The sequence below is a fragment of the Rosa rugosa genome, chromosome 4 (assembly GCF_958449725.1).
Source record: "Rosa rugosa chromosome 4, drRosRugo1.1, whole genome shotgun sequence".
Lineage (NCBI taxonomy): Eukaryota > Viridiplantae > Streptophyta > Magnoliopsida > Rosales > Rosaceae > Rosa > Rosa rugosa.
This window is the reverse complement of record NC_084823.1, coordinates 30784550-30809058: the sequence shown is the minus strand read 5'-3', so window position 1 is coordinate 30809058 and position 24509 is coordinate 30784550. Positions and strand designations below refer to the sequence as shown.

General features: G+C 40.3%; 2 protein-coding genes and 1 pseudogene across 2 annotated transcripts; 2 read left to right on the top strand and 1 right to left on the bottom strand.

Annotated features, from left to right (window-relative positions):
* The first annotated feature begins 344 nt into the window (after positions 1-344).
* On the top strand, positions 345-2064 carry LOC133744167 (HMG1/2-like protein). The gene is made up of 8 exons (XM_062172310.1): positions 345-461; positions 541-589; positions 767-871; positions 1063-1120; positions 1268-1312; positions 1413-1493; positions 1578-1658; positions 1736-2064. Exons 2-8 carry the CDS (start codon positions 549-551, stop codon positions 1751-1753), a joined length of 429 nt encoding a protein of 142 aa, XP_062028294.1. The 5' UTR covers positions 345-461; positions 541-548; the 3' UTR covers positions 1754-2064.
* A 155-nt stretch (positions 2065-2219) lies between these two features.
* LOC133744166 (arginine--tRNA ligase, chloroplastic/mitochondrial-like) lies at positions 2220-5997 on the top strand (annotated as a pseudogene).
* A 3582-nt stretch (positions 5998-9579) lies between these two features.
* Positions 9580-10863, bottom strand: LOC133744643 (NAC domain-containing protein 2-like). The gene has a single exon (XM_062172716.1). The coding sequence runs from the start codon at positions 10861-10863 to the stop codon at positions 9580-9582; it is 1284 nt and encodes a 427-aa protein (XP_062028700.1).
* Positions 10864-24509: the final 13646 nt, after the last annotated feature.

Sequence of the window (24509 nt, the reverse complement as noted above, 5' to 3'; positions counted from 1 at the left end):
AAACTCCAACAAACACACTACACCGGTTTTATGTTCAGTTCAGAGGTTGGCGTCGATTTCCTATTTCAAAAAAAAAAAAAAAAAAAAAAAAAAACAAAGGGAAATAAAAAGCCGAAAGCAAAAGACGAAGGCTAAAGGCCGCTAAGCTTAGGTCCAACGCCTTTGTCAAAAAAAAAAAAAAAGCTTAGGTCCAACGCGGGGGAAATCCAATGGGAAGAGAGGTCGTGGATGAGTGAGGTGGCATGAATTTTAAAATCCCGCCTAAACCCCTACGTTTTCATTTCGTGCGCAATTGAATTTCAATTTCCCTCAAATCTCTCTCTCTCTTTCTCTCTTAATAATAATATCTCCCACTCTCCGCCTTTGGGTCTCACAAAAACAAAGTCCCTTCCATTTCCACACGCACACCTCTCTCTCTCTCTATCTCCCTCTCCTTCAAACCCTAACCCTACACCAACCAGGTAGGTCCCCCTCCATTATTGCCATCGGTTTTCGAACGCTCTCGCTTCAATTTCAGCTGATCCGATCTTCAAACTGCAGGAATCGCCATGAAAGGAGGCAAATCCAACACCAAGAAAGCCGACTCCAAGTAAGTCTCTCTCAATTCGGTCAATTTTTTTTGTTCATGCTCGAAACTCACTTGCGCTGGTGCCTCGTGTTCTAGATCTGAGAGTACTCGTGGCCCCGCGCTAGTTTATAGAGTTGAATCGCGATGGTTTTGTGGTTTCTGTTGTTAATTTGGTTGGTTTTTCGTGTGGTGTGGTAGGCTTGCTGTGAATAAGAAGCCTGCTAAGGTTACTAGAGCGAGTAAGAAGGCGGCCAAGGACCCTAACAAGCCTAAGAGGCCGGCCAGTGCCTTCTTCGTTTTCATGTAAGCAACTCTTGACTTTTTCGTTTCTTCTCAATTTGTGATCTGCTCAGTTGAATATGCTTTCGAGCTTTTATCCTTGCTTTTGAACCTGTTAGATTTGATAGATTTTGTCTATATTTTGTGGTCAAACTTTTTGCTTGTTTTTTTTTTTTTTTTAAATATAAAATTTAATTAATTTGATGACTTTACAGGGAAGAGTTCAGGAAGCAGTTCAATAAGGAAAACCCCAACAACAAAGCAGTTTCCGCTGTAAGTGTTTTGCTTATTCGATACATATGCCAGTCAACGAGTAGTACATTGAGCTGTTTTTACTTTGAATTTTGAAGAATGAAAAGGCAGTATGGTACTTTCTTGGTCTATTCAGTAAATCCTAAAAGTTTAATTTTTAAATTTCAGGTGGGCAAAGCTGCTGGTGCAAAATGGAAGTCAATGTCTGAGGCTGTAAGTATCACGTGAAAAACATTGGACCCGTGGTGTTACATTGTGATTTTTGATTTGTGCAGACTGCTTTTACTTAAAATCTTTTATTTTTACAATTCAGGAGAAGGCACCTTATGTGGCCAAGTCAGACAAGAGGAAGGTTGAGTATGAGAAGTTAATGAAGGCTTATAACATGAAACAGGTAATTCCTCTGTAATTTGTAGCTGCATTCCTTTTCTGTTGAGCATAAGATTGTTATCCTTATTGGTTCATGCTTGATTATCAGGCTGAAGGCAACACTGCAGCGGAGGAAGAAGGATCTGAGGTGAATGATGATGAGGATGGAGATGAAGAAGGGAGTGATGAGGTTTGTTTCCATTCATTCTTTTGTGATTATTTATTTTATCAGTGGAGTTGTTGATGTTCTTTTCTTGTCATTTTCAGGAGGATGATGATGAGTAGAAAATGGCACAAGGATAACATAGGGATCTAGCTTGTGACTGTTTGATCATTCCATGTGATGGTTCGATTATTCAATGTTACTTTTCGTTTCGCCTTCTTTCCTTTAAGGAAAATGTATTTCGTCTCCCTCTATCTAATTGTCTGTTGTTTTCTAAATTAATAGTTGTAGAAGGGAGATTTACTCTATCTGTAATTTCTGAAGCCTAGTGACTTAGCTAAGTGAATTTATCTTCTGTAGAGCAGCTAGACTGTTTGATTTACATTCTTATGATAATGCAGTGATTTGATATATGAATTCTAATTCCTGTTGATCCTCTGCTTTTCTCACCTCTTGTTTGTTATAATTGATTATAACAAGTCTTTACGATTAATTAATTGTAACATTAATTCCTGTGAGCTAGTTGCAAGTTTTAATTGATTAATGATTTGATGGCTTTTAAACATGAATGTGATTAAAATTTTATTATCATGGCTATGGTGGGTCATGTTGTGTAATTGTGGAAGTTATATGCTTTTATGTACTCTAAAAATTGTGGTCCTGTAGGAAAAAGTTTGAAAATGTAATAGAAAGAGAGTTCATTTCAGCCCTCCCACTGCTGAAATAAACATAAAAATGCTTTTATGTAGTGAACTTTAGCATCGTAGGATTTATAGAACCCTTACCTTCGCAGTGGACCTTTCTCTATTAAGCTTAAGTGGGACACTTGCAGTCGTGGAATTTGTTATGAAATATCTATCAAAACCATTGGGTTTTTATTTTGCATGATGTGTTTGATAGAAGTCCTCTAACATCTGCAAAGGCTGCACCCTTGATTGAAGTAATCTTCGCTTTTACCTGAACTTGATCATGTTCTTTTCCTGGATTACAATATTTGTCTCTTATGATAACATAGGTTTGTAAATTTTTGGCTCTTTTATAAGTTTGAGTCAAACTTATATTAGATACTGTTGAAGGGACATGCAATATATGAATATAACCATTGTGAATCCATCAAGGATGCTGGTGTTGCTTTCTGTTTCAGTCTTATTGGCATTTTTCATTATCAGACTGTCTTGGGCGTAGCATGTACGAGTTAGTAATTGTTCGTTTTCTGTGATGAGTTTGCAGCGATCTATTTTTGTCTGTTGAGCATGTGTTTCAGTATTATAGGTATGAAATGTTATGGTTATGAGATGTATGGTCAAAAGTTTATTTCAGCACTATTGTTCAGCAACTAGTAAAACTTGTATGGGTATGTGCTGCCACTGCTATATTGGTATTGGTCTATTGGATTACATCACTTGTTGTATCTGTTTTTTTCACTCTCAATTTATGCTGGGGTATTTATTGAATTATTGTAGCTGGAGTCTGCAATCAGCACCTAACTAAAGGATGATAATTGTCCTCCACTGCATCAGATTAGTATTCTGCTAGCCACAGCCAAGTCCAAACCGACTTTTTTTCAGCTTCTGTGTCTTCACCTCTCCAAGTTAGCAACCAAGGGGAGTATCTAGGACTGTCAATGAGTCATGGGCATCAATTTTAAGTGCTTCAAGCAAGGGTATAAATTTTATTTTTTTTGAAATTAAATACTTCATATTTGAGCGATATTGAAAATATGTTTGATAATAGTTTTTAAGTATTAACCTTTAACATTGACCCTAATTTTTGAAATTTCAATCTATACTCAAAAAGTTTTCGTTTAGAAATATCATCAATCCACAGAATGAAATTTCCACCGACATCAACAGGTTCAAATTAACTGAGAAAGTGAGAAGGCGAGAACCATCCATATTAAGCTTAGATGGATTAGCTTCAAATGAGCTCTGAACTCGTGTTCTGATAAAGCTTTGGATTAGCAGAAACATTAGCAGCAAACACGATTACTCCTTGGATCCAAAGACAGAGTTCATAATAGTTGAACAAGCTACGATTTACTAGTTGCAAGTTTTGATCGATTTGGAGAAGATGCAACTTTCCCCTAGATTTTGACAATGTCAAAGGGTATGAGAATTGTTTACTAGTAGGTTTTGGATTCCAATTGATGAATGAAGTTCTATCCTTATCGATGTAGATTACCTGTAATCCTTGTCGGTTACAGAGAAGAAGGCATAATTGCCTTCCACCAACAGGAATGGGTTTACTAAGCTGATATCACAAGGAGGGGTTCTGCTTTCACTCTCTAACTCCGACATACACACCCCATTCTTGTAGCTATGGAAGCACAGAATTTGGGGAATGTAAAGCGACAGTTAGCAAAACTATTTGAAGAGTCACTGAAAGCAATAGTCTCTGGGGAATTTAAACCGTCTGTTGCAGCCTCCACAAGGAAACATGGCGATTATCAGTGCAACAATGCCATGGCTTTATGGACCAAAATAAAAGGAAATGACTCAAAGGAGGGCAATGAGTTTAAAGACGCTGAGTCTATTGGGCATGCCATAATTCAAAACCTTCCACAATCCGAAATCGTAGAATCATGCTCTGTGGCAACTGGCAAGGCCTGGATTTGTGAATGTTATATTGTCAAAGAGTTGGATGGCTAAGACTCTACAGAAGATGCTTGTTGATGGCATTGAAACATGGGCGCCGCAGCTGCAGATGAAAAGGGTTGTGGTGGACTTTTCGTCTCCAAATATAGCAAAAGAGATGCATGTTGGTCACTTGAGATCCACCATCATTGGGGACACAATAGCACGCATGCTTGAGTTTTCGAACGTTCAAGTTCTTCGAAGGAATCATGTAGGTGATTGGGGAACGCAGTTTGGTATTTTGATCGAGTCCCTTGTGGAAAAGTACCCGGAGTTGGAAGATTTTAGCGGAATAGCCATTGGAGATCTGCAGGTTTTGCATAAAGAAGCCAATGATAGATTTAAAAGTGATCCCGAGTTTAAGGATTCGGCACGAAAGGCAGTGGTTAAGCTTCAGAGTGGGAAGTCTAAGTACCGCAAGTACCGCTAGGCGTGGGAGCAAATCTGTGAAACTAGTCGGACAGAATTTCAGAAGATTTATCAACGCCTTGGAGTTGAGTTGGAGGAAAAGGGAGAAAGCTTTTACAACCAGTATATTCCTGGGGTTTTAAAGGAGTTGACTGACAAAGAGTTGTTGATTAAGGACAATGGAAACGAAACCAAGAGTGATGCAAGTGATACGAAAGAGAAAAGCAAGAGTGTTGCAAGTGATGAGGAAGGGAAAAGCAAGAGTGCAATGCAAAAGTGCAACTTAAGGCCTCTTGTGATCTCTATTAAAGGTTGTAATGTTCCACTGATTGTTGTGAAGAGTGATGGAGGCTACAACTATGCGACAACCGATTTGGCAGCTCTTTGGTATCGGCTAAATGAAGAGAAAGCTGAGTGGGTTATATATGTTACTGGTAATGAGACATCCCAGAAGGATTACTTGCATAAGATTTTCAAGGCAGCTCAGTGTGCAGGTTGGCTCCCAGCTGATGAAGGCAGGTCATTATATCCAAAAGCTAGCCATGTTGGTTTTGGTCTTGTTTGTGGAGCAGATGCCAAACCCCTCCGGACTTGCTGCGCCAATGTGGTTAGATTAGTTGATTTACTGGATGAAGCGAAGAACCGCAGCAAAGCAGCTCTAATTGAGCGGGGTAAAGCTAAAGGTAAAAAGTGGGATGAAGATGAGCTTGAGCGAACCGCAGAGGCTGTTGGTTATGGTGCTGTTAAGTATGCTGACCTGAAGAATAGTAGATGTAGCAAATACAAGTTCGATTTTGATCAGATGCTAAATGATAAGGGAAACACTGCAGTTTACATGCTCGGATCTGTTCTATAATGAGCAAATCTGGCAGAAACATAGAGGAATTGAAAAGAACAGGAGAAATTGTGCTGGATCATGTTGGGGAACGGCAATTGGCGCTTCATTTGCTAAAATTTTCTGAGGCTGTGGAGGAGAGCTGCACCACTCTATTGCCGAATGTTTTGACTGACTACCTCTACAGTTTATCAGAAATCTTCACTAAGTTCTATGAAGACTGCAAGGTTGTTGGGAGTTCACAGGAAACAAGTAGACTGTTGCCTTGTGAAGCAACAGCCTTAGTGATGAGGAAATGCTTTACAAGCTATAATTAAACTGTATGGAGCAGAGGTTGCAATCTTCTTATGTAGTAGCTAAGGTTTACTTCTATCTTTTTGAAATTAATAGTTTTAGAAGGGATTTTTTCTTCTACCCCTGTATCTTCAGAAGCCTAGTTACTCAGTTAAGTGAATTCTGTCTTGTGTAGAGTTTTGATTTACATTCTCTATATGAAATGACAGAAATTAAATGGCACCAACATACAAAAGTCAAAATAGAGAACCAAGGTATATCATCACTTCATATATTATGAACTTCCAGATTACCAATAACCAAGGAATGAACTTCGGATCCCAGATCTTACATAGTCTCTCAAAATACAGCACAGGGTTTCGGTATGCAAGGAACACAAACTACAAGATGAAACTTGAGCAAGTCTTCTCCCTGACTCTTTGTTCGTAAGTGTAGTAAGAAACTGACCACATATAGATTGATATTTCTTTTTTATGTTAGGAGGCGCTTTCATTTTTCAGATAAAGTTCAAATTGAGGCGCTTTCATTTATTACCAGATGAAGTTCAAATTGAAATCTTGCCAATCATTCATCAAACGAACCATATATGCTGTTTTAATACTGAATCTAGACTATTTGCATGCGGAACAAATTGATATAGTCAATGATCAGATTTTGTGCTCGGCAAGTGCATCAGACAAGCTTGAGGATAGCTACTTCTCCACAGTCTCTCCATATATATGTGACATCGATTATTTGACTGTAATATACACAACTTCGATCTGTAAAAGTTATATTTAACTCTAGGAGACTCTGTAGAATTCAACGAGTTTCCTATAGAAAATAAAAATTCATGAACTCTCAGAGCCTGTTACTTAAAAACATTTCATATGAAGTCTGGAATTCCATATTGAATACAACATACCCCTAAAACTCTCTGATTTTATGTGGCTTCTTTCTACTTCTAGTGATTTGGTTTTGCTATTCATATTTGATTGTGTACTGAATTACTGATAGCTCACCTTGGCGAAGGAAAGGCATAATCATTCAGGATATTTCCTCATAGAAGTAAGAAGTTGGATCCATTTAGTGTTTAGTTTCAAATGAAGATGGTCTTTCCACTTAATCCTATTAAAGTGCTTATCCTATGTAGGACACATTCTACAACGACCTGAGGGATCATTCTCCAATATATTATAGTGAATCTATATTTGATTGGCTTAGAAATTCAAGAGATGATGCTCTTAAAATCTAGAAAGTGGAGCATGTTTTAGCTGGAAAATTGCAAAAGAAGAAAAAAGCAGTTGTAGGCAACATAACTGGCTCTTGCCTCAGTTCCAAGCTGCTGATATGCACAAGAGACAGAGTTTTGCAACTTGAGATTTTAACTTGGTGCTGGATATCTATACTATCACCAGGTACACTACACCTCTATAGCCTTTTCATGCCCTATAATTTGTATCTACTTACATAATTACATAATTAGCTCTATGTGAAAATCTTCATGATTAATGCATTTTAAATTCTATTCGACTGCTTTATATATTAGGTCAATTTCTTATAGAATCTATCAGTTTGTCAACAAACCAATCTCCCCCTCCAGGATGGTTGAGTATGTAATTTATTGTTAGCATTATATGTAAGATCAAAAGTGGACTCATCACAAGTTATCCTAGAGTAACTAGGAAACCATCAAATACATTAAATCGTATACAACATGGATTTGGAAAAGAATCAACCTAGATATCTAATGTGATAGTGTATTTATCATTGGATTAGGAATCCATTATTTGGACTACAAGAAAGTCCTAAACTGTGATGCATTAGGATTCTTAGATACAATACTTGATCCTTAAAGAAAACCTTTATGGGAGGATTCTTAGGACTAGTACTTGTATAAATAAGAGGTTAGGGTCCCTGTTATCACCACCGTTTTACAAGCATTGTGTTCTGCCCATTCAGAAGCTACAGTTGGTGAATAGCAGAAGACTTCAACCTCGTCTTCATCCTTGTTTTTGCAGCTGCAGCAATGGCTTCTACTTATGACGTCAATGGTATGTTTAAAGTCAATAAAGAACATGTAATTGTGTGAGCTTGTTTGTAATCTAGTTTTACATTATATATTGTCCCTCTCTTATGGTGATGCCAATGGAAATGTTCAATAGGTAGGCAGTCGATATTATACATTTAACAGTATAACAACGTACACTTTTAGATTGTTGAATTGGGATAGAGAACATTACCTACATGGCTACATTGTTTATGTTTCTATGGAAAAGCATAAATAAAGGTTGTAGACCAAGCAACATTTGAAGTGATATAACTTTTACAGACGATGAATATAACACGCATGAGAATCAATAATACTAACATTAAGAAGTCTAGATTTCCGACACAAGATAATACCACCACAATGACCTTGGTTTATTCACTTTATTGCATTGTTAACCTGTGGTAACTGCACTAAAACGATGATTAATGTCTAGTTTTCTTTATACACAATTCCTCTCCACTCATGTTTATAGTTCTGTTCTTATAATGTGGCTATTTAACTAATTGATTTCAAGACTTCTACTTGGGACCAGGGTGATTGCAGACACACAGTTGTGATAAGAGACATGAGGTTGCATCATACAAAATAGGGCAGCTTATCAAATACTCTTAATTATTCCAATTGAAGCTACATGTACTACAAAGATGACTGTCTATGACAAATGGATTCCAGCAAATCCTTGCTACTTTTAAGATAATTGTTACTTCCTTCTTATCAATGTAATCTGAAACTAAATGTCTAGGTTCATAGCTATATTTAATTAAGAGAGATTGTGAGAGCATAAGTCGGAGTTGTTTACAAAATGATATACCACCGCATTGTATTGTTGTCTATGTAAGGTTGGGAAGTTTTCAATATCATCTAGTTTCCATTTGGGAGTTTTGGTTTCAATGAGCAGTGTATGAAGAATCTGTACAAATTGAAGGGTGCAAATGTAATTGGGAATTGGGAGTTCTCCTGTTCTATATATCCAATGTAGAGCTCCATTGACTAAGCACCCACTCTCATGCAATCTAACACACTTGAAGTCTTCTACATTCCTGCATAAACCCGATTTAAGTGTAAAGATTGCATCAACCCAAAGCACCAGAAGAGAGGGAACTGAAGAATGGAAACTATTACATGCTAATTGCATCAACCCAGAGGAATGGGTTTGATGTTCGTAAATATACTTTGTATCATTTTGAGATTTTTACTTTTATCACCTTCCAATCCAAATTGTTTCCGCCTTTGATAGTTGAGGGTTAGAAGTTGATAGTCCATCAAAAGTAGTCTAATACAAGTACAAAGATGCAAGTTTTGAATAATCTTTTTAAGACTAGCTGCATAAATCTTGAGATTAGTTACCATGCCATCTGCTAACTTCTTGCGGTGACATCAAGAGGAACAAAACATTTCCTCACAAATAATGTTGCACCTACTGGTTCACAAATTTAACCAATTGCAGGTAATACTATTTGGAGTCTAATAAAAGCTTTTATCCATTTAGTTGAATATGAAATGTAAACTCTTTGTTCATTTTTAATGAAAGTCTGAGGATTTCATTAATATAAGACTTTCTTACAAAAGTGAGAGAACGCAAAATATATGTGGCCTCGTAAAAACCTTTTCCGGGTAAAACCCCGGACAAAGGAAAGAGTACCACGCGTTTTATATACAGAAAATTAAGACAAAATTGACTGACATTGTTGTCAATTAACCTTAACAGCTAGGCAATTAAGAGCTTTTCATGCCAATGTCCATCAGCTACGAACACCATTGCATTTCACTCCAAAAGAAGTTGTTTTCCTTAGGACTAAAATTGATCGACTCCAACCAATCTGAACAATCTTTATCAGCTGTCTTTTGTTGCTCATCAGTTGGGACCTCCACAAGGGTGCTGTTTACCACGTCTTCAGCCACATCTATATTACTACTCACACCATTAAGAACTGGTTCTTCCTTTTCTATACCCATTTGTTCTAACATTTCCTCCAAGAGAAAATCTTCCCCCTGCAGCATATTAAATATCCCATGATCGTCTCCAAATGAAGGGCCTGCCTGCACCTCGGCTGCTAATGGTTGCTGTCCACCATTTTCCTCAACTTGAAAGCCAATTGCGTGAGCTTCTGAGGGTGCATTATCATCTTCAAAGCATTCCAATGACTCTTCTAGTTCAGCTGCGAATGCAGCATCATCTTCTGATGACATTGTTAGTGGTGCATTATCATCTTCAAAGCATTCCAATGACTCTTCTAGTGCAGCTGCGAATGCCGCATCGTCTTCTGATGGCACTGTTGGTGGTGCATTATCATCTTTAAAGCATTCCAATGACTCTTCTAGTTCAGCTACGAATGCAGCATCATCTTCTGATGGCATTGTTAGTGGTGCATTATCAATGGATGGCACGGTTCGTTGTCGCTTCGCTTGTGGCTCATGGAACTCTTCTTGCTCCATGTTCGAGTTTTCTCCATCATCAAAGGCATAATTGTTATCAAGAACCTCTTCCTCTTCACGTTGCTTTCTCTTCTTTTCGATCTTGGTTTTGGGTTCACCATTCTTTCGTAGTAGACAAAGAACATAGTCTTTCACCTTATGTTTCTTGTCTCTCAGTGATTGATCGAGGTAGAACTCATGCAAGATCCAACAGCCGTTGTGCACCGAGTCTTCGTTCTTGTAAGTATATCTTTTCTTCAAGCCAACAACACGACCAGTTTCAACAGATCGTACTGGCTTGCCGGAGTCGTCGCCTTTCCAGGTGCCACTTCCAACATTCCGGCGTACGCGCTTGTCTGTGGAACTCATCTTCTTGTGTTGGGTGAAGAAGTAAATGTCCTTGTTGAGCCTCAAGTCGTGTGGTCTTCTGGTCTTGAAGGCCTCCCATATCTCCCAAGGTTCTTGTTGACTGTAGAGGTCGCAGTCGAACACCACACGGTTTCTGCCGGGCACGTTCTGTCCGCTCAACATGGGCTTGAGATAGAAGAGAACTAGTTCATCGTCCATGGGGCAGAACCTATGACCAGGAAGTTGATTGCCTCTGCTATTCTCCATTGGAAACTCTCGCTGCATGTTTCTCTTGCTTTTCTTGGTTTCGTAAAGAATTGTTTATGAAAGAAGACGAGTAGCTAGCTAGGGTTTTAATGAATCGGTTTATAGAAACTTATGGCTAGGGCTTCAGATGACTTTTGCTGCAAAGAAGATATGAATAGGTTTCAGATGGTTCAATTTATAGAAAATGACTTGGACGCTAAGGAACCTACTTGAAAGTAGCGTTTCCCCTTCATATATTACGTGGGCCAATTGGATTTCCAAGTCATAGACGATTTCTATTTTTCTTCTCGTGCAAACTCTTGCTGCATGTTTCTTTCTTTTCTTGATTTGATAGCCAATGATACATCTCAACTAGAAATCGTTTCTTTTGATTTGGCAGGGGAAAAATTTGAGAAGTTATCCATATTGTGTACGGAGTAATGTTTAATAATTGGAACTATAAAAAATATATTGTCAGTACAATCAAATCTATGCCAATAACAATATGGGTGATGATTAATATGGGATCGATAAACCTTGGATTAAGCTCATGAACAATTGAACATTATACCAATATTACCTTACAAGATCTCTCTAATGTACGCCTTAGCTCATCGTTTGATTCCGGCTGGAAAGGACCCTGTAATATATGATCCCACAGAAAATAAATATAGGACTATACAGTTTTCATATGAGTAATAGATGGGTAGTGTCAAATTTATCGATTTCCAATTTCGATTTTTGGATCGCACAAAATCTTTATATGTCTAATAATATGGTCCAACTTGTTTATTAGTGGGTTAAATACTGTTTACTCCCTGAACTTTCAGGGAAAAAACAGTTCAGTCCCTCCCTTTTTAATTTCACACGTTTACTCCCTCATCTCTCAATTTTGGATCAATAGGTCCATCCGTTGAGATTTGACGTTAAATCAAGAGTAAAAATGTCTTTTTCCTCTCTTCTCTCTCCATAAACAAATTCCCATTTTTTTTTCGTCTTATCCCAATAACCCATCGAATTTTTCCTGGACGCCCTTGCTTCTTCATTCATGGCGTCTCTCACAACCTCCTGGTTGCCCAAAACCCCAATTCCTTCTCCTCAAATCCCAGCAAAATCCCAGCAAAATCCCATCAATCCTCACAACTTAGGCTTGTAAAACAGTGTCGTTTAACTCCTCAAAGAAGGATCTTTCTGGGTTCCGCCATTAGAGAGTTCGAGCTTCCCCACCGACCTCGCCGCAACCGGCGGCAACTCCGCTCTCAAAGCCACCGATTGGATTCTCAACCGCAATTCCTCCACCGCCACCTCTCAACCCAAACTCAATCGCTTCTTCCTCTCCCAATCCACAAATTCACAATCCCAAGGCAAACAAGAACCAGAAGAACAACAGTCCACCCCAACCTCCCAACTCCCCAAGCACCGCAAACTTCTCGTCCCGGAAACCCCGCCGCTCACTACCTCCGATAAACCCGCAACCGCCGCGGCCCACCACCAGCCCTTGTCGGAGCGCATGCGGCCCAGGACCCTAAATGACGTCGTTGGTCAAGACTTTCTCTTGCTCCTCTATGATCTCCTCTCTCTCTAATTCGACCTCATTACTCTTTGATTCGACCTCTTCAAGCTCAACACCAAAACCAACAACATCCACATCGCAGTACTCGACCCACTTTCTTAACCAAATCCCACAACCCAGATTTTGTACTACATGTTTGGCCAGAGAGCGTCTTCGAAAGACAGCATTGAGGACAACGACGACGACAACCAGAGCGGAGATTTCTCCAAGTCGAGATCGGGATCGGGCTGGACCGATTCGTGAAGGTAAGAATCTGAGGAGTTGTAAAGATTTGGACTTTGTTGGAGGCAGTGTTGGTTGTCGTTTTTGAGCTATGAATTGGTCTCGGTGAATTGACTAGTCAGAGAAAAGAGAGAGAGAGAGAGGAAGATGAATGTTGCTCTTTATTTTTCTTTCTTTCTTTCTTTCTGTAGAACTTGTTATGAGCTTGAGGCAGTGAGGCTAATTTTGTTTGAGTGATGATGGGTTGCTTAGTAGTGAATTGTAGAAACAGAGGAGTATAGAATTGGATGGGGAAATGAGTAGGAAGAGAGTGAGGGGAGCGATGAAATCGAAATTGAAAATTGGGAGCTCCAAAATCTGAAATTGATGAAATCGATTTGACAGCAGCGGTGTTGGTTGAAATGGAGTTGAGGGGTTGGATCCTGGGCTGAACGAGGGAGGTCAAAGATGGAGATTGGAGAGAGCTGTGGGGATGGGTTACTGGAGTTATATATGGGTTTGGTAGAAAGAGAGAGAGGTAAGAAAGGGGGGTACAGGAAGTGTTGGAGGTAGTGTTGGACAAGTCTCAGACTTGAAGAAGAAGGGGAAGGTTGCAGAGGAGATAGAGGGAGGTATCTAGAGTAGAGAGAGCTGAAAGAAGGAAGAAGAAGAGATAAAAAAAAATATAGGATTAAATTCAGTTTAGTCCCTCAGACTTTAGGCCAAACATCAGTTTGGTCCCTCATCTTTTTTTTTAATCAAACTCATCCCTGATCTCTCGAATTGCATTAACCTCGTCCAAATTTGAATCCGGCCCCAAATGTGACGTCATCTGCTGAGCTGGAGCAGACAAGGAGGTCCCATAGGAAGGGCATAATGGACATTTCGTATTTAATCTAATTTCTATTTTTTTTCTCTTATTTTCTCTCTCTTCTCTCTCTTGCTCTCTCTCACTCACATCTGAAACAGAGAGAGGAGCTCTCTCTCTCTCTCTCTCACTCACACATATTCCCAGCCACCGTGAACACCGGCCGGCCACCATGAATCTCTGCTCACACCCTCGACCACCTCCACACCCTCGACCAAACTCCACACCCTCATGGTGGAGTGAGAGAGAGAGCAAGTACCAACCTCTAACCTCGACCTCCACCGCTGGCTTCGCTTCCCCCTCGATTTCCTCTCCTTCCGCTCCCCCCACCCCGTCGCCTCCTCCTCCGGCCTCCTCTACCTCTGGGCCAATTCCCCCGACTCCACCAAGTCCCTTGTCGTTTGCAACCCTCTCACCTGCCGCTTCCTCACCTTGCCTCAGCTCGGCTCCGCCTGGTCAAGGCACGGCTCCGTCCTTGTTGACTCCGCCACCCACGTCATGGTCCTCACCTAGCTCGCCGCGCTTTACTTCTCCGCCGGCGCCGGCAACCACTGGCTCAAATTCTCTTCCAATCTTCCGTCCAAGCCCCGCAGCCCGATCCTCGTGGTCGACTCGGTCTTCGCGCTCTGCGACGTCGGCTCGCCGTGGAGGAGCCAGTGGAAGCTCTTCACGTGCTCGACGATTCTGATACTGAGGCTGGATTTGGATAGCTGGGAGTGGGACGAGGCGGGCCGAATGCCGGTGGATATGTTTAAGATGTGAGAGAGAGAGAGAGAGAGAGAGCTCCTCTCTCTGTTTCAGATGTGAGTGAGAGAGAGCAAGAGAGAGAAGAGAGAGAAAATAAGAGAAAAAAAATAGAAATTAGATTAAATACGAAATGTCCATTATGCCCTTCCTGTGGGACCTCCTTGTCTGCTCCAGCTTAGCAGATGACGTCACATTTGGGGCCGGATTTAAATTTTGGACGAGGCTGATGCAATTTGAGAGATCAGGGATGAGTTTGATTAAAAAAAAAGATGAGGGACCAAACTGATGTTTGGCCTAAAGTCTGAGGGACTAAACTGAATTTAATCCAAAAATATATAAAAGAATAAAAAGAATGAAAAAAAAAAGGTGAGGGTATAATAGTCTTTTGACGCGAAAGGATTGCCACGTTACAAATTTAACAGAGTTTTTGGACGGAAAGTTAACGGAATGGACCTATTGGTCCAAAATTGAGAGATGAGGGAGTAAACGTGTGAAATTAAAAAGGGAGGGACTGAACTGTTTTTTCCCTGAAAGGTCAGGGAGTAAACAGTATTTAACCCTTTATTAGTTATGTCAAAAAGTATGCATTCCTTGAGCAACAGTGTGGAGGAAATAGATTTTATCAAAATCGACTGTTGGATGTTATCATGATAAGAAAAAATTGTTATGGTCAAAATTTTAGATATTTTGCTTTATCGTTTGAGCCTCGATCTACTAGGTCCTAAACTCTAAATACCACATAAAACTAATGTAAAAATTTTGAGAATGTTTAAGGAAAACCAAAATTGGGAGAGAATTGAGTCGTGCTTTACTTGATAATAGAGGATTACAAGACATAGAATTAGAGTTGTACAAGGAAAGATAATTGTACAATTAATCGGATACCTATGAATATTTCCGAGAATATATCTCTAATTCTAAACCCTATTACAACTAGGTCAAGTAACCTAGAGTTTGGGCCAGACACATATTCTGGATTTACTTGAACACTCCCCCTTGTGTCGCCCAAACGTGGTGCTCCTCTCATTGCCTCATTAGAAACCTTGCCGAGTAACAAAAACCCAGTGGGACAAAAATAACCTCGGTCGAAGGGGAAAAAGAGCACAACACACCCTTCACATTTCGAGATCATACATGTAGACATCTCCCCCTAATGTCTGCAACTCCTCCTGATGACTACGGTCATGGGAGTTTGGATAACTTCCGCAAATGATGCTACCAACATGTTTCCCGAAAGTGGAATTTAGGCAATGACTTAGTGAGCAAGCCTGCCGCACTGTCCTCAAATTGAACCTAGTTCACTTTAATCTTGAGGAGAGTTTGTTGTTGCTGATTATACTTGGTGTTGTCGCTTTTGATGTAGCCTTACTTCAAAACAAACAACATTATCCTATATGCTCGTATGCTCATTTGTGGTAGACTTCAAACCACAATTGTTCGAACATGCGGAACTATGGATCCAATCCATATACATTCACGAACCACTTTGTGAAGAGCAATAATCTCTGCATTGTTCGAAGATATAGCGACTAGGGTCTGTTCTGTAGACCTCCAAGATATCATGGTCTTTACCCATGGTGAACACTTAACCAGTTTGGGAATGACTTTTGTGTGGGTCAGAGAGATACCCAATATCAGCAAAACCTTCCAAAACACATGTCGTTTTGGGATGGGGATAGTGGATGCAGGCCAGTGTTGGCGGCGTTCTTGGTGTGTGATGGGTCCGAATCCATCATCTCTCTGTAGGGATAGAACAAACCCATATCAATCGTACATCTCAAGTACCGAAAGATATCCTTTACACCAATCCAATAGTGTCGCGTTGGCTCTAAGTTATATCTAGCTAACAAGTTCATGGCAAACGAGATGTCCGGTCTTGTGCATTGAGCTAAGTACAATAATGCGCCTATTGTAATCAAGTAAGGCACTTCTGCCTGTAGCACATCTTCGTCATCATCTTTCGGACGAAGAGGATCCTTTTTCAGGATCAAGACTACGGACGATCATGGGGGTGCTTGAAGGTTTGACCTTATCAAAATGCCTAAGCATCTATCAACACGATGCTCAAGTTCCAAACCGAGACATAATCATGTTCTCCCAAAATCCTTCATCTCAAAATAGGATTTCAAGTGTTCAGCGGTTTCCCTTAACTCTTTAAGGGCTTCCAATGAAAATCATGTCCAACATGAACCGCGATAGAATCCGAAACTTGTTATGGAAACGCGTGGGCATATCCCTTCCCAATCAAGTAGTCAATTTAGTGAGCGTTTCAACCTTATTATAAACGTGCTCCGTGGTCTAGAGCCACTTGACTTGGGTAAATAAAGTTCACCATGAACCTTCATGTACATTCCGTATCTAGATCCCCATAGAGATACGTAGTGACCACATTTGTAAGCTGCATGATCAGTTATTCGGAAACTACCAAACTGACAGGGTAGTGGAATGCAATGACTTCCATTACGAGAGAATATGTCTCATCGAAGTCGATTCCAGGGCGTTTTGTGAGAAGCCTTGCGCTATAAAGCGAGATTACCATGTCTTTTTCTCACTACGCTTTCTAACGAAGACCCATTAGTCAACAGGTTTTATGTTAGGAGGTGTTGGCATCATTGGCTCAAAAACATTCCTCTTCGTTAGAGAATCCATCTTAACTTGGATCGCATCTTTCCATTTAGGCCAAATTTCTCTACGTTGGCATTCATTCATCAACGGAGCGTGGTTCGATATCATCGGACTCAACAAACTCATGCGCGACTACATCATCAATTATGATGGAGTTTCTATCCCATGTCTCATGTACACTAGTGTAAGTTTCATAGAGCTCTATATTCTCAAGAATAGGTTCTGACGTTGAGGCATCTCTCAACGATAACCATAATCCTGAAGATACTCACGAGATGGATTTTGAGTGTCGAAGATCCAAGGATTGGGTTGTGCCAAAGTATCATTCGAACCCACGAGCCTCCCATGCATCCTAGCTGGGGCCATGGCCTGTAACGCCAGAGTGCCACTTTCTTTGGAGTTGGCGCCATGCCTACTTCCGTGTAGGGTGGCGCTACGTCCTCTCGTAGGGACGTCCATCCTTGTAGCCATGTTTGCAGCAGATATGTGTGATCTCGTCACTTTAGTAGGGATCGAGATGAGACATAGTGGGGACGACAGACCATGACAATTCCTGTCATTCCTGCTGAACATTCGTGTTCTTATCTCCCCCTAACAATGGGAAGACTGTCTCATCAAAGTGACAACCCGCAAATCTAGCGGTAATGAGATCACCTTGCAAGGGCATTAAGTGGCGGACGACTGTCGGAGTCTCAAATCCAACGTAGTTGCTCATTCGTCTGTAAGGACCTGTCATAATGCGCTGTGTCGGAGCAATTGGCACATAAATGGCTCACTCAAATATGCGTCAGTACGAAATACTTGTACCTAGTCACTAGCTATAACGCAGAGATACATTGAGTGGCGGTAGGTCGTAGACGAATTAGCATAGCTGCATGAGATATTGCATCACCCCAAGCAGATATAAGGAGAGTGGTGCGCATTACCAATGTCCTGACTACCATTGTAGTCGTTTCCGCGAGACCATTTGGGTGTGTTCATGAGAATATGATGTCCAACATCAGTCCCATTGCAATATCCATCGAAAGTCTTCGATGTAAACTCTCTAGCATAGTCAAATCCAATTGACTGAATAGGATGATTCGGGGAGTGAGCCCGTTGTCATATGATATGTGCTAAGAGTGTAGCATAAGCAACATTTACAGGTGGACAATGGCACGACACGTGACCAGCGTGTTTGCATGTCAACCAACATCATGAGATATTTAAACGTCCGCAGGTTGGTTGAACTAGTCCACAGAATCCCCACGGATTCTATGTAGGAACAGAATGAGTATTTTCATATCCTTTGCATAGGACAGTCTCAGTCCTAATTTCCCTAATGAACAGGCTTTGTAAAACGAGCGAGAGACTTTAAAAGCAACTAATGAGGATTTTAGTTTGGTCTGAGCGTCTGAAACGTTATTTGAAGCAAAGTTGGTGATTACAGCATCACCTAGGGTGCCATCACCATGATGGACGCCATCCATGGCGTCATGGACAGGGCCGGCCTTGAGCCTAGGCGAAGCAGGCCCAGGCCTAGGGCCTCATATTTAAGGGGGCCTCAAAATTTTTTTTAATGTAGACCTGCAATAATAATAAAAAAAAGATAGCAAAACTTGGTTTATCTTTTTCTATTTTGTTACAATCTCCTGTTCTTCTCCTTCCAGAGCTCTCTCTCCCTCTCTTGTGTTCTTATCAAACAAATCACCAGTTTAATTTCACATCATTATCACCTCCAATCCCCCATCCTCAGTTTCTTTCTTCCCCCTTTTTATCTCTTTCTCTTCTGTTTTTCCTCTCATTCTTCATTCTCACAACCCAAAATTGCATAGAAGAAATTTGATCTGTTTTTAATCGAATTGTAAAGATGTAGTATGACTTGACTCGGGTTGTATCAGAAGAAAATTTGAAGTTTCGAACTGATGTGGGTCAATAGGGTCATAGAGTTATCTGGGTTTTGGTTTGATCTGGCAATGGGAGGGTGGGTTTCTCTTTGATATGTTGTGTTAGTCTGTGAACATTTTGAACTCAGTTCAGAAAGAGAGAAATAAAGAAGCACAGTATAATATTGCATACCAGATCATTTTGAATTCAATTCAGAATCTTGGCTGCCTTCCGGCAATCGTAGCCCCCCTGTTTTGCCTTTATGCAGCAACCTCATTGCCTCACCGTTCCTTGTAATTAAACCCTTTTGCTCTGCTCATTTGGTTTGGATTTTTCTCTAAATTAATACACAATTTGTCATCAATTCCTTATTTCTCATCAGTTTCTTCTTATCGTTTGGGTTTTTGGTTTTTGGTTGTGCTATTTCTCTCTCTGTCTTTGGTGTCTGGGTAGCTTGATCTACTAAGATTTTGATCAATTTGGTGTCTAAATAGCTTGACCTGGTAAGAGTTGTGATCAATTTCACGGTTTTTGCTTTTCTCTTCTATTTTTTTTCTTCTGGGTTTAAGAAATGATTTTTGTTCAAAGGCTGAGTATAATTACTCACCAGAAAGGCAGAAATTTGAGTTCTTGCATGCATTCCAATTACCACAAATTCGATTTGGGTTCCTAGTCAGTGGCAATAAAGACCTCTGATTTAGATTTTGAGAAGAAATAAGAAAGTGCATTCGTAATGGTTTGAGCATTTGTTTTGGGGCCTCAAATTTTTTTTAGCCTTGAGCCTCCAAACTCACAGGGCCGGCCTTGGTCATGGATAGGGACTGTGTCAGCCCTAGGCTGGTGGTGGACAGCGGCGGCGGTCACACTTAGTCCAAGAATCAACTTTTGATTCATGCTTAATTTCGCTCAAGAGAATGGATGTCCGTGCGAAGTGTTTAGTAGACGAATCATCATATCAGGACCAGGATGACCTATCCTATCGTGACAAAGCCAATATGTGTCTAAATCCAAGAGATCTTCTCTTATGACTTTATTGGATTTAATAGCTCGAATAGTGACATAGAGTCCACTAGAGAGACACATAAACTTCTCTAAGATGCGTATTTGTTTGCAATTATTAGAGGTATTGCAAAGGAACTCATTTCCGTTCTCTACATGCGTTTTCGCATGGAATCCGTTGGCTATTCATAAGTGCGATTTGCCCTAGGAGCGTAGAGAGTTTTTGTGACAGTAATCAAGGTGCCATTTGGCAAGGGGAACTTGGGCTATTCCATGTCCTTGAATTAATACTGATGGCCCAGCCATCGTAGTCACAAAGTAATATGCTCAAAATCAAAATGGAGTCATAATGAAAAGAACTCGAGATTTTATTCATAAGCCAACGGAGTACATCATTGTCTCTTAACCATTAGGAGAATATAATCCAAATGCTAGCTAATGCAAAACAAATACTACTACAAAAATTGAATCAGACGACACCTCTCAGACGACGCTACGCAATTAAAGGTAGTCGTTTGACTTCTTTCGGTAACTCCAAAACACATATGACCAAGTGAGTAGAGAGATGTCGGTGGAGCAAAGCTCGCTTAAGTACCACTTATCTCAAAACCTTCCTAGACATCATACTTATTTTGGATGAGCCTATGTGAAGAAAAACTAAACCAATGGCATTTACTACAAAGTATATGGCAATTGCCTATTACATCTCTTGGAAAAATAAAGACTTAAACAGAATTGGCGATCTATTGATCCCAACCAGATTTGTAGTCTTCAACCCTTCACTCTACATCATCTTCTTGATCTTCTTGGTCTACATAGTGAGCTTTTCTTGCTTCACAATATGCTTTGTAGGCGGTGACAATTTCTTCACGAGCTCTACAAATGTGTGCCCAATGACTGGATACTCCATATCGAGAACATACATCTCTTCGCTCAGACTCCATTGATTGAGGCGCTTTGAAAGCGTCATTTAGATGGCTCCTAGTGTTGGTGGCGCTACCAACATGGCCAAAGGCGTTGCCTCCCTCTCTCTTTCCACGTTGACCTCTTCGGTTCCGTGTTCGCCTATTTTGGCGGTTACCTTCCCTGGTAGAGCGATTATATGGACCAAAACGTCCAGAAGTATCCCTAAGATTAGGGTTTCGCTCTTGGCGCCCTCTCTTAGGGGCGCGACTATAATTGGATTCCGGAATATGCTCTGTTTCCATGGATCTCGAATTATAGTTCTTCTCAAGGATGTTGTCATGCTTTTCAACAACATTCATAGCTCCAACAAGCTCATAGAACCTTGTGATCCATCCTGTAGTAACATCGATTCGATAGTTCTTAGCAAACCATCAATGTAGAGACGGGGAAGGTAGAGAGAGTCTTCTCAATCAACATCGCATCTGTGTTCTCTTTACCACAAAATTTCATTAAGGATTTAATGCGAAGTGCTTCTGAGTTGTAGTCAAGAACAGACTTGAAATCACAGAAGCGGAAGCTATGCCATCTCACTTCCAGGTCAGGAAGCAGGAAGTCACGGAAGTTGCCAAATCTTTCTTCGAGTGAGAGCCACAGCCTTATGGGGTCTTCTTCATTTATACACTCGTACTGGAGCGAATCATCCATATGACGAGTCATTATGATGATGGCTTTCGCCTTATTTGCCTCTAAGGCTGCTCTATTTTCTTCCAAAGGTTGAGCTTGCTCAACAGTTAGCACATCCTGACTATGCTCGAGAATAATATCCAGGATTCCATCGGCCTTGAGATGCTGGCGGACATCACGAACCCACCTCTGATATCCAGAGCCAGTTGTTCCCAATGGAGCAAAGTCCAATTTGTTCAGGTTACTCATCCTGAAAGAGAACAAGAAATTAGGGTTAGTTTTGGAGCGTAAAAGGCTACCACGAAAACATATAAAATTTCTGAGCGTAGTTGCTCCCAAGAAATTATGAATTTCTGAGCGTAATCGCTTCCAAGAAATTAGGAATTTCTGAGCGTAATTGCTTCCAAGAAATTCAATTCCAAGAGGTATTGGATTAGATGGAAACAATGACGTAAGTGGTCGATCATAAATTCTCTACAAACTCTAAATTTAGAGATCTCAACAAGCTCCAAGCTTGGAGTGAGCACGAACCCCCACAGTTCGGCTTAATTAGGTCTCCCATATGATGAAGAAATGGGGGTAGAAGAAGGGAGTTTGCAAGTCCTCGAGAAAAATAAGAGAAAAGAAATAAAAACTTCAAAAAATGGGAACTTTTAGTAAAAAATACCTCGAAATAAGTCGCCAGAAAATTTGACCGGAAAAAGTCGCCGGAAAAGTGCCCGGAAAGTTGACCGAAAATGGTCAACCGGCGTTGACTGGTGCTGACGTGGCATTGGGGTCTGCTGCTGACGTGGCATTGGGGTCTGCTGCTGACGTGGAGGTGGGTCCCTGTGATGACGTGGCAGTGGGTCCCTGTGATGGCGTGGTAGTGGGTCCGGTTGCTGACGTGGCAGTGGGCTGCGTCAGTGGGCCTCTGGGCTTGGGCTGTCTTCTTTTCCCTTTTTTTTTTTTTTTTTCTTTTTCTTTCTTCTGCCGGTTTTTTTGTAGGCCGGTTCTGCAGCCTTTAGATCGGTTTTTAGAGTTCTGTTTCCGGGTCCTGGATCCTGGGATCGAGGCGCTGCTGGTGGCAAAATTTGGTGGCAATCGGAGGTCCGAAAGGTGGTGAACCGGTGCAACCTATACTTCTGGTGGCCAGTTCAGTAGTTTTCCAGCCTGTTCTGGTGGTTCCGCCGCCGGTTCTGGAATCCTGGGATTGAGGACTTCAATATATGAGGCGGTGGTTGCTAGGGTTTGAAGGCTACGAATTTAGGGTTTCAGGGTTAGGGCTTTCGTGCTGATAAAGTGTTTAAGGAAAACCAAAATTGGGAGAGAATTGAGTCGTGCTTTCATTGATAATAGGGGTCTCTTTATATAGAGGATTACAAGACATAGAATCAGAGTTGTACAAGGAAAAATAATCGTACAATTAATCGGGTATCTATGAATATTTCCGAGAATATCTCTAATTCTAAAACCCTATTACCACTAGGTCAAGTAACCTAGAGTTTGGGCCAGACACATATTCTGGATTTACTTTAACAGAGAAGTATATCTCCTAATGGTTCAACTCCTCTTAGGGAAGTATAAGCATATAAATGGTTGACCGCTTTGTTTGATATCGAAATGACGGCGGATCAGATTTTTACTCTCGTGGGTATGAGCTATATCAACTAATGCAAAATTTTGGAAAATTTATCTCCTCATGGTTCAGCTCCTCTTAGGGAATTATAAGCATATAAATAGTTGACCGCTTTGTTTGATCTCGAATGATGGCCGATCGGATTAATTTTTTTACACAGTATCTATGAATACGCTATAAATAGATGGGTAATGTCAATTAAATTTATCGATTTCCAACTTCGATTTTTTGGATTGCAAAAAATCTTTATATGTCTACAACTGTGGTCTAACTTAATTATTAGTTGTATAAAAAGGTATACCTTCCATGAGCAATGTGTAGGAAATAGAATTCATCAAAATTGACCGTTAGATGTTATCATGATAAGAAGAAATGGTTATGGTAAAAAATTTAGCTATTTTCGTCTTCGTTTGGGTCTCGATATCTAGGTCAACCCTAAACCCTAAATATCACATAAAACTAATATTCTCATAACCGCTCATTCGCAACTTCTTTTTTCGATCTGTCAGCTCTCACTCTCTTGTGGGTATGAGCTATATCAACTAATGTAAAATTTTTGAGAAGTTTATCTCCTCATGGTTCACCTCCTCTTTGGGAAGTATAAGAAAATAAAGGGTTGACCGCTTTGTTTGATGTCGAAATGACGGCGGATCGAATTAATTTTTTTTACACAGTACCTATGAATATGCTATAAATAGATAGATAATGTCAAATTTATCGATTTCCATTTTCGATTTAATGGGGAGCTGCACTTGCATGTTTTCTGGCGGTTTCAGGATACAGTGGGAAAGATGGTAGGTTTCTTCTGGAGATTGGCTTTAAGGATGATTCGAGACTCCTGGGGTAAGATAATGTTATGTAACCCAATTACAACGGCGATTAGTGTGGTTAGAGGTTGGGCTCTATCAGCTCATGGTTTCTGTGACTGCCGGTTATGCATTTGGGGTTTGAGTAGGTCATCTTCTCGATCTAGTAGTTGAGGTTTTATGATGTCATTCTCATATTTGTAATAGATTGAATTTGCGGGACAACACTTTTTTGAGGAATCGCCTGATTGTATCAAGGGAAGACTCCAAAAAGATAAAGAGGGTCTATTGAAACCGAGAATTGTTCTTGCTTAGTGGCTTTTAGCCCTCCGTAACTAAAAAAAAAAAAAAAGATAAGTTTAATGAAAAATTTTCTCTTCTCTTCTCTTCTAAAAAAAAAAAAAAAATCAATCCTCTAAATTAATCAAACAGATTTTGTGTATAATAATGGGATTTACGAGGAGATTGTCGCGGAGTACCACGTGGCACTGGCATGTAGTGGTCTCAACCAATAATATTACTTGAATGTGATGGGGACCATGCAGAGGGGGTTAAAAAAGAAAAAGAAAAAATTTTAAGAGACCAATTAAAAATCACTACGAGTCACGTGAGCTAATAATATCACACTGACCATCACGTGTATTATGATCCAGAACCTATGTTATAATTTCCCAATCAAGATATCTTTTTTTTCTTTCTTTCCTTGCTAATATCGGTTAAAAAGCTGTCATATGAGTCATACCTTATAAAACCCACAGCAATTACTCCCGGTCA

Excerpts from the sequence above, each read along its gene's own strand:
- LOC133744643 (XM_062172716.1), bottom strand. The coding sequence starts at position 10,863 with ATGGAGAATAGCAGAGGCAATCAACTTCCTGGTCATAGGTTCTGCCCC.
- LOC133744167 (XM_062172310.1), top strand. The coding sequence starts at position 549 with ATGAAAGGAGGCAAATCCAACACCAAGAAAGCCGACTCCAA. Across the intron at positions 590-766 it reads ACCAAGAAAGCCGACTCCAA|GCTTGCTGTGAATAAGAAGC; the intron begins GTAAGTCTCTCT and ends GTGGTGTGGTAG. Across the intron at positions 1,494-1,577 it reads AGGCTTATAACATGAAACAG|GCTGAAGGCAACACTGCAGC; the intron begins GTAATTCCTCTG and ends CTTGATTATCAG.